This window comes from Triticum dicoccoides, chromosome 1B (assembly GCF_002162155.2).
Source record: "Triticum dicoccoides isolate Atlit2015 ecotype Zavitan chromosome 1B, WEW_v2.0, whole genome shotgun sequence".
Classification (NCBI taxonomy): Eukaryota; Viridiplantae; Streptophyta; class Magnoliopsida; order Poales; family Poaceae; genus Triticum; species Triticum dicoccoides.
The window spans coordinates 688,160,130-688,170,660 of record NC_041381.1 but is presented as its reverse complement, the minus strand read 5'-3'; the positions used below and the strand labels follow the sequence as shown (position 1 = coordinate 688,170,660).

Below are 10,531 nucleotides of genomic sequence, written 5' to 3'. Positions count from 1 at the left end.
GAGCCTATAATCTCCCAGCAATTAGTTTGCCCAGCCAAGAAAGTTGTGCACGATTGAACGTACTAATTTGCACACGAAAGCAACCCGGCCCCTTCTGCCATGGACACGCTGACTAGCTTGCATTGTTTTCTTATTCTCATCTTGCTGACAATGTCGATCGAAAAATATATACAACCAGGATGCCGGTGGTCAAATAAAGCAATGTATATGCATGCAAAGAAAAAAAAAGCAGCTTGGTCTCCTGCTGTCAGTCCCGTTGCACCAATTTGACCGTCAAAAGTTTAAGATTCCTGACTCCGCACCCTGCAGGCCTCCATATACAAATCTCTTTGCTTTATGGTAATCCATGCCCTAGATGCAAAGAATGCAGAAAGAGATCACACGACTAGGGGATAAAGGGGTACGTATCCGATCTCTCCCTCCTTCAATTTAAATTTGATCTTAGTTTGTTGTAAAAGCAAAGAGAAAGCCCCCTGGTTTGGGCTTTCACTTTACTCCCTCTGTCTAGGTGTGTAAGTCATTTTACGAAAACCAAATAATCTCAAAACACTTAGGCGCGGTGCATTAAATTCTACCTCGTTTCTTGTTTCTTGACATATCAACCAATAAGAGATGTGTGGTGTGCATGCTTTTAATGACTTGAGACTACCAAACACGACATGCAGTGGTTAGTTCATTGCATGCAATGCTATTAATTAACAAATGAACATTAAATTCTCTCGTTTTCTCCTCCTTCTTGGTCACGGTGCACAATCTAAGATGACTTACTCACCTAGACGGAGGCAGTACTTAGTACTCCGTACTTGAATTGACGAAAGAACAAATATAAAATTGCTAAGTGATGACTAGTTTTTTATTAGTCCTTTGACGCTAAACCAGGATTACCGATTAGCTGGATGTCGTGGCACAAACTCGGAGGACTGGTTTTACAAGAATAGGAAGGGAAACATAAGAAGATGAAAAGCGCACGGATTAGATTAGATGTAATGGCATTTTGAATCTTACTGGGCTAATTAATGGCACCACGTGGATTTCGCCGATGGAGGGGGTAAATTTTTGCTATAACTATCACAACAACAAGATGATTTGGCTGCTTGCACGGCCGCGGCTGTTGACTGTGCTTTTGTCTGCTTGGAAATGGCAGCGCCGTGCCAAGCAACCAAATTTGAACAAGAGGAGACTTTGCTGGGTGGCCTTCCCGCTTTCAGCAGCGGCAATGAGGCAAAATGGCAATAAAAATGAAAGGCTTCCACTCTAGGGAGAGAAAAATAAATATACCAGGAGAAACTTCCAATCCATTCCAGAAATAGTGAAACGTTACATTAAATGGAGGAAAAAGATGTACTACCTAGAATACATGGATGGAAATGGAATACAACATGAATTAGTACATGTTAGATGTTCACAGAGACAGCCTAATGCTTCAGCAGCAACTTGATCGACAGTACATGCTCACACATGCTGGGTACTTCAGTGACTAGTCTACTTAATCCACGTCGGCATTCGCCACGGACGACCGACCGAAGCGCGCAGCAGGCCACCTTGGCTCCGACCGAGATGGAGGATCCCACGCGACTAGGGTTCACCAACCATCACCTGATGGTCGAGTACATGATGCATTCCCTGGAGGTGAAGTGGAAAGGCTGGTGGGGAACGGGGTTCCTGAAACGCAAGAAGCAGCAACGCATTAGGATGGTAACAACACAGCCCAGTCTCTGGTGCAGGCTCCACTCACACAATTCAATTAGGGTCATCAACACATTATTGTCATACAGTATGTGATTTGCTTGTAAACATCCAAGTCCTCTGCGCCAACTCTGACTGCGGTCAGGTATCTATCAGCGCCGTATGTGATTCGCATGTCAGCATCTATTAGCTAGGCAATCTGACTACGGGTCAATCAACAAATAAACTAGGGTACCGACGGTACACACTTCCTGTCAGATTTTTCTTTTGTTTGCATGGTGCTTGCATTTGGCCTTTTGTCTTACGCAGGCAAACACTAGAAATGATTTACTATATATAGTCGTATGACAGAATGATAATAGATGGGTGGCTGCATGTACAGTATCCAACTTACGGTCGTGGCCATACTGAATTAACTAGTTAAATCAGGTTAGCCAGCAGATACTGTATGTGATTTGCACGTAAACATCTACAGTACTAGTTTTTATATTCAAACTCTGACTCGGTAGCCAGCAATGGATGCCATTACTAACACTACACTGTTCCTGTTGAATATTTACTCAACTCACACAATTCATGAATTCAATTGGGGTCATAAGCAGAGATATTGTCTGTCATTTCCCTGTAAATATCTAGTTCTATGTGAACTCTGACTCTTGTCAACAATGAATCAGGGTACCAACAATACACTCTTCCTGTCTGAATTTCCTTCTGTTTGCAGTGTTTGCATTTGGCCTTTTATTTACCCAGGTAAATACTACTCCCTCCGTCCCATAATGTAAGACGTTTTTTGACACTGTCAAAAAACGTCTTACATTATGGGACGGAAGGGAGTAGAAATGATTGATGGTGAGAGGACACGAACTTTTGTTTGACCCAGCTGTAGTTGTATTAATAAGGGATGCTAATAGATGGTGGGGTGGCTGCAGGTACGAAATCCAACTTACGGTCGTGGCCCGTATATCTTGATCTGCCGGACATGGGTGTCCCTCCCGTTCAGGTGATTGGCCAGCACCGCAATTTGGAGCATAAATGTATGAATGAATGTTTCTCTGCACAAATATGGCAAGAAAGAGAATTATGCCACTGTCTGCAAAGGCAGTAAAAATAAGCAGTGGGGTCCAAACAATATAATTCTTAAATTAGTTCTGAATTCCTCACATTTTTGTAGTGGGCAAATTATATGTCAAACTGAAAGCTAGTGGGTTATTATAAGACTGAAATGAATTAGCTGCAGCGTCAGATATTCTTGCACTTTGACATGGTATCTAAGTTTATCAAAATCTCAGGAAAACTCAGCTACTAGCAAAACAAGAATAGTAACATAGTAAACCATGGAATTTATGCAAGCAGTGGCCTGCACAGGCAGTGTGTAGTGTCATCCAACATGTTGAAATGAAATTTAATTATTACGGGAGTTGTAAACATAGAGGCATAGTATGCCATCAGATGGTAAGGTGAGCTACATTCTGAAGTTTCAATGCTAGAGGAAGGAAAACAAAGGCATCACAGGGTTTAATAAGTTACAAAAATCCATACCGGGGATCAGTGCCAGATAATGATATATGAACCCATCCTACTGGCTTCAAAAGGTCCACCGTTTTAATTTCCTGGAAGCATGGTAAATATAGTGGTCGATTATTTCAGATCAAAGCCAATGGCATCACTGTAAATTTGAATTTTCAAGGATCAGTTTGGTGTTCACTGGACAAGTAGGCGCAATGCAGAGGAAATTGCAGAAAGAGATCAAGTTTCCCAATCAATATTTCAATACTGTAAGGTAATCCTATGATATGTCTGAACATGATGCAACCATAAGGTAGTGTAATCCATGACTATGACACATCAGTCATCAGAATATGCAGTAGCCCCCCAGGTCAGGAAACCTGAATGCACAGACCAGGTTCTTAGTTTGGTCCAAGACAGAAATCTAAACTGAAATGGCAAGGCATCAAATATGCCATCCTCAAGCAACAACATTTGCTGAGTGCTCCTCACACCATCGAGCACAGATCACAAGCTTAGAACTCAGAAATATCTATGTGCTCTCACTGGGCACCTCGCTGCTATGTTCAGAAACGATGTATCGTGGGCGGAGGGAATCACCACCTTGAGATTGTGGAAGCCGTCGCCGGCCCGGATGGAGATCTTGCTGGGCGTGTAGCTCTCGTCCAGCTTGAAATCCACGTAGAGCACAACAAGCTGAAATTCGCCAGCAGCAACAAAATTCAGAACAGAATTTGTAAATCAAATCGAGCGGAAGCAGCAGCAGCAGCTCGGCGGCTCACCTGCAGCTGCACCTTCTTCTGGAACTGGATGTTGACCAGGTGCGGCTGCGCGCCGTCCGACCTAATAACAAAAATAAAATCCACCGACGACGGCTCGGCTCAGCCCGTGATTCCGCGAGAGAGAAGAGGAAAATTTCGATTGGGGAAGAAGGGAGGGGCGCTCACTGCCAGTAGGTGTCGAGGCTGTCGTCGCGGAGGGAGGCGACGCCGTTGCCGGGCTTGCAGGAGCTGACGCTCCAGGCGGCCGTCTTGGCCATCTCCCGCATGTCGCCCTCCACCGACAGCTCCGGGCAGCCCTTCAGCCGCCCCGCCGCCGGCGCCGCCGCGGCCGTCCCCGGCGTCGGCGCCGCCTCCTCCTCGCCGTCAGACTCCATCGGCGGCACAGTTTGGGGGAAAGAGAGAGAGGGTTTGGACTTACGACTGTCTGTGGCCCGGCCCGCTCACCACGTCATAATGTAAGGCTCGGGTTGAGCAGGCCGCGCTGGGCCCGGCCCACGTTCGCGGAGCTTTTTTTGAACCTCTCGCACTTGCTGCATGGACGACAGATGGCCGATTTCTTACTTGTCATCTTGGATTCATTCCTCTTCTGGAAAAAATCTACGTACAGCTAAAGGGAGGTACGAGACATGGACAGCTTACTCAAAACGATGCGGACAATTTCCTAGATATGTAGCGAATCAACCTGTGGTTGAGTTGGTTAGGTGGACAGTGGTACCCATCAGGGTTCAAATCCTAGTGCTCGCATTATTCCTGGATTTATTTCAGGATTTCCGACGATGCGCTTTCGTGGGAGGAGACGTTCCCGTCGACGACGAGACGCCTACGGTGACTTCGTAAATCTCAAGATGATATGCCGGCTCAGTCTTTCGGAGGTGCTCATAGGGGTAGGGTGTGCGTGTGTGCATTCATAGGGACGAGTGTATGCGCGTGTATATGAGCGCTTGTGTCTGTACCGATGCTTAAAAAAAAATCCTAGATATGTATGTATAGACATGTTCCCGCCTTTATATACATACGTATCTAGTCAATGGACGACAATGCCATGTTCATAAGCAAACCCGCTCGATTAATTGTGACATGGATAATGCGATGTTTAACAAAACCCACTCCTTGCATTTTAGTTGATCGCCTCCTTCCATGGACTGTTTTAGTAATGTGCATGTTTTCTTGTTTGCCGCTGTATTTTTTGTTTTGTTTACTTTTTCTCAGATGGTATAGACATCTCTTCTTGATTTGTGTGCTGAAAGATGTTTCCTTTCGATGATATGTGATACCGATATAGGAGCATCTCCTTCTGGGAAGTGCTAATGGGCAACCGTTTGTTTGTAACAGGAGACTATTCACAAAGTGCATGAAGGATAGTAGTAAGGTGGATCTTGACCAGTCCACAGTGAGTTTTCCTTTCAGTCGCGTTTTCTCACTCCATGTTCATCTTTGTTCTCTCCATCCTAGATTGGAGTTACTTATCTCTTCAAGATCTACTCGATTTTATTGGTTAGTTTGCTGCTCATTCACGGTGCCATCTTTTCTAGAATAGAGTAGATTTGCGAACCAACCTGTTGTCGGATGGTTAGAGGGACAGAGGTATCCCCAACCCACCAGGGTTCAAGTTCTGGTGCTCACATTATTCCTGGATTTATTCAGAATTTTTGACGATGCACTTTCAGTGGGAGGAGACGTTCCCGTCAACGACGAGGCTCCTATGGTGACTTCATAAATTTTAAGATGACATGCCGGCTCAGTCACTCGGAGGTGCTCATAAGGGTAGGGTGTGCGTGTGTGCATTCATAGGGATGAGTGTATGCACGTATGTATGAGCGTTTGCGTCTGATGTTCAAAAAAAGAATAGAGTAGATTTTTCATTGTCCTTATAAGACACCCGTTTCTTTCTACATTTGTTATCCAAGTCATTTTCAAAAAATGTTTGTTATCCAAGTGGGTCTAACATTGCTAATGAATTAAACTTGAACACAAGAATTGTAGCCGTGATTAGCCTTCTATGATTATAGCAACTGAAAATCTTCCTGCTCCTATTCAACACTTGACATTGCCCCATTCTCATTCTGTTGTGGAATCAAACCACAAAGCGAGTGTCGTGTTCCTTATAAATAAGGAGATTCATTCCTTTTTTTCAAATATCCCCTCTTCTTCCTCCTCAAGGAGAGGGATGGGATCTTCAACCTCCGAAGAAGCTATTAATTAGTGGATGGGTCTCCCTCCGGGGTGCGCTTTGGCATGAGAAGTGATAGCTATTTATGGCTTTTTGGTGCCAAGATCCAAGAAGTGAAATTTGTTTCTGCTAGTGATTATCGTAATTTAGAAATAATTGTTGACACTTTGCTGGCCACCCATGAATTTATGGGCGATATCCAAATCATAATACATTTGTTGGTCTTGGTCTCTAGTAGAGTCTATCGTTTTTTTTGATAAAAGAGAGATTCCCTCTCCGATTTCATTAAGGAAATCATTTGTTCACAGACTCCAGGACCAAACTACGCAAACCAGCGACTATTTGTCATGCTGGGAGAAGGATCCATCCCTCCCTCCCCCCACACAACAAGAGAGTCAGGATCGGCTAAATCTCCAACGCCTACAAGTGCCAGAGAAACCCAACTAAGCTAGCGTTCAAAGTTCTACTCGCTATTACGTAGAGGAGTTATCATCACAGCCAACACCAGGCCAGAAGTACTGATCACAACCCAAAAGTGAAGATAGGAGCAGAAACAGAAGAGAAAATGGACGGCAAGCGGAGAAAACAGGCTTCAACGTAGGCAGATCTTCAGGAGCCTCCCATTCTTGGAACTCCAGTCGCCCATCCATGCGTCACTCTGAAGATCTCCGTAGCCACCCTCTCAACTTGATTTACGCCCTCCTTCATGCGATCTATTCTTCCTTGGTTTTTCTGCAACACACACCATTCATGTAAATTCTTAATAATCAAGTTTACAGGAGCACAAGGATCAATAACCTTGTGATCATCAAAAACTAGTCTGGTTCTCAATTTCCACATTGTCCAAAGCATGGCTGAAATACCAACAATCATAAGGTTTTTACCTTCTTTATCAAATTTGTTAATCCATTTGCGAAATATGTCATTATTTTTCCATGAACATTATGAATGTCAAAAGAGCACTTCATAACCATCCACAACATTCTAGCCGCAGAGCAATGTACAAATAAATGTTCTATATCTTCGTCTCTACCACAAAAGGAACATTTAGTATCCCCTTGCCACCCTCTTTTTTTTTCAATTTTTGCTTAGTAAGGATACTTTTTCTCAATAGTAGCCACAAGAAAAACCTTGACCCTTGGAGGCATTTTTGTTTTCCATAGGAATTTGTATGGATATTTCAGCCCATCTTGGATCAAGTGTCTGTAACAAGTTTTAACATAGTATTTACCGTCCCCAGATAAAGTCCATTTAATCCTATCTTGAGTCTCATCAAGCGTCACACTCTCATAGACCTCTTTTATGTGTCCCCATAGCTGCAGGGATTCCCCACATAAGGATCTTCTAAAGCTAGTTTTATCCAGTCCCTTTTTCAAAATATGAGCCACCGATTTTTCCTTATCGAAACAGATATTGTATATGCGTGGGTAGCTATCTTTTAAAGCTTTAGGCCCAATCCACCAGTCTTCCCAGAATCTGGTATTTTCCCCATTCCCAATTCCAAATTTACATAGGGAAAAAAATTGTGTTTCATCAATTCTCCCCAAGATTGTGAATCTCCTTTTCTACTTCTCACACTGGTAATGCAAGTTTTTTTAATGTATTTATGTCTCAAAATCTTCTGCCACGCCCCATTAGTATTATACAACTTCCACCATCATTTGCATAAAAGAGCTTTATCATAAAAGCTAGATTATGAACACCCAAACCACCACCCATATCTTTGGGTTTACAAACCTCTCCCCATCTTACCAAGTGATATTTTTTCTTGTCAATATTTTTTTGCCACAACAATTTAGCTCTGAAAAAAATTCATTCTCTTTTCTACTCCCACAGGCAGCCCATAGAATGACATCATAAAGTATGGGATCCCTGTCAAAGATGATTGAATCAAAGTCAATCTACCAGCACTGGCTAAAAGCCTCCCTTGCCAAGTTCCACACTTACCCTCCGTGGATCAGTAGAGTCTACCTATGTATCGCGTGTGACCTTGAATGTATTTGTTAGGTAGTAGTATTTTTGTTTTTCTATTTACAGTCCGTGGATTAGTTTGGAGGGGTGATACACTGATACAAAACCACCCCTTGCAATTTTGTTGATCGCTATGCGTAGTTTCTTGTGTGCCGTTGTATGTTTTTATTTTGTCTTGTTTTACTCAGAAGATATAGGCATCCAGATTCTTGATAGGTTATCTGCTTGAATTGTATTACTAAGAACATGGACTGATAATAAAGCAAGTAATTAGGTTTCTTTTCTATGATGTATGATATCGATATAGGAGCATCTGCCTCTGGGGAGTGCTGATGGTCAAGAGTTTGTTTTGTAACAGGAAACTATTCAAAAGCACAGAAAGGATACCAGTAAGATGGTTCTTGAACAAGGCACCGTGAGTCTTCCTTTTGGTTACCTTTTTTTCATTCCCTGCCCATGTTTCCTCGATGCATCACAGATCCAACATTGGTGTTGCTAATATCCTCATGGTGTAGTTGATTTTGTTGGTCCATTTGCTGCTACTAATGTTGTGGTGCCATCGTTTCTTGAATCGAGTAGATCTAAGTTTCATGTGCCGTATAAGATAATTGTTTTTTTCTCTGTTTGTCATGCAAGTGGGTCCTACATTGCTAACTGAATCACTAATGAATTAAACTTGTAGACGAGAATTGTGGTTGTGATCATTCTTCTATGATTCTAACACCTGAAAATCTTTCCACTCCTGTTCAACATTTCTTTTTTTGGAAATTAAAGCGACCCGGCCCGCCACGTCCTAGCTAACTAGGCCGGATTAGGTGGCGGCACTGGGCTAGCCCACAGTTTGATAAAAGTTTGATATGTGTTTCCCACAATGACAATGGTTTAAGCCTTGTCGAAAAATTCTTTCCAAACAATAAAAAAAGGTTCATTAAAAATTTCACCGCAAATTATAGTTTTTTGTCATTTACAAGAATTTAAAAAATTTCATTGTTTTATTCATAACCTCTAGCTGCGAGAATTTCTTCTGGTAAGGATTTTTTAAATTACCTTCAGATTATTTTTGTTTCATAAAGAAGAAGAAGGAGAGGGAGAAGGGAAAGTAATTGTCTGAACGGAATGATGTATCGTCTGGGCAGTTGTTTTCATCATCTGGTATCTCCAAAAGCCACGATATATCAATCTTATCTCTATAGATTCGAAAGATCAGCGACGGCAGGCAGTAGATGCTTATCCTCGTCGCACCCCCATGAACGCAGGCAAACACCCTCCCTCCATGCATACCTGCAAAACAGAGCAACATTCACCAAGCAAGATTTTTCGTGGAGCCACTCGAGCTGGACAGTACTCAGCCAAAATGCTACTACTGTATTTATCTATCGGCAGCCTGCAATAATTCTGGAGCCTGCCTTTGACCAGCTTCGTTGATGCTGATGAAGGTTATAACATATGCAGATGCAGCTTGTGGCTGGCCGGCCATTCCACCCTGCAAAATTTTGGGAGAATATATGCTTCTGCTCAAGCCTGTTTGTTACAATTGTTTTTGATCAAAAAATCAGGTAGCATGTAATACCGTCGACAGCCCTGACATAATAACGATTTCGTTGTCGCTGCTGCATGCCAAAATTAAGAATCTGCCTATTACATATGCTTTTTCAAATAGGTTTTTTTAGCACATATTTTGGCCTGTGACTGTCAGAATCCGGCGCCCTAAAGACGGGGAGGAGATAGGCCCAAGTTGGGTTGGGTGACAATTTGATTCGAGAGGGAAGCGTACTGTCTTCTGTTTATGAACCCACTTATCATTCTATTTATGCTCTTTTAGTGGATCTTAGGCTTCCACACCCCATGGAATTGGAGGACTGTTTATATATACTAGTGGTTGGGGCCGCCATTGCGGGCCTCTTGAGAGAAAATTGTGCGTGTATTTCTCCCTCTCAAACAAAAAACCTCAACCTCAACTCAAAATTAAAAAGAAAACTTTCTCGCAACACGTGAACATCACATCCATCTAGAAAAAAAGAGCCTAAAAACATTCTTAAAATGAAAAGAAACAAAAGTCTCACTTTCATCTTTCAAAAATAATATCGAAAAAAAAAATTTCTCCAAAGGAAAAAAAGGTCTCCATTTCATGTTCCAAAAAAATCAAAAAGTTTCCCAATTTCATCTTCCAAAAAAATCAAAAAGTTTTTTTTGCCACCGCCAACCAGCATGCATCACGTGGCCATGCTGGTTGGTCGACATTCTCCCGTAGCTTAATGTGTTTGATAACTACTTGTATGTACTCTAGTGTAAGATACAAATTAAAATTTTGGGTGGTGGCTAAATATTCGAGTGAATGAATCTCTTATGAATACAAATTTTCATTTATTATCGAGCCTGCTTTTGACCAGCCTGCAATAATTTTGGAGCCTGCTTT

At 42.4% G+C, this 10,531-nt stretch overlaps 1 protein-coding gene across 1 annotated transcript; it reads right to left on the bottom strand.

Annotated features, from left to right (window-relative positions):
• Positions 1–1,269: 1,269 nt before the first annotated feature.
• LOC119349700 (anaphase-promoting complex subunit 10-like) lies at positions 1,270–4,387 on the bottom strand. Its single transcript, XM_037617783.1, has 6 exons — positions 4,140–4,387; positions 3,975–4,035; positions 3,796–3,888; positions 3,226–3,296; positions 2,634–2,738; positions 1,270–1,662 (listed from the first exon to the last, which is right to left on the bottom strand). The coding sequence occupies exons 1-6, from the start codon at positions 4,346–4,348 to the stop codon at positions 1,593–1,595; spliced, it is 609 nt and encodes a 202-aa protein (XP_037473680.1). The 5' UTR covers positions 4,349–4,387; the 3' UTR covers positions 1,270–1,592.
• Positions 4,388–10,531: the final 6,144 nt, after the last annotated feature.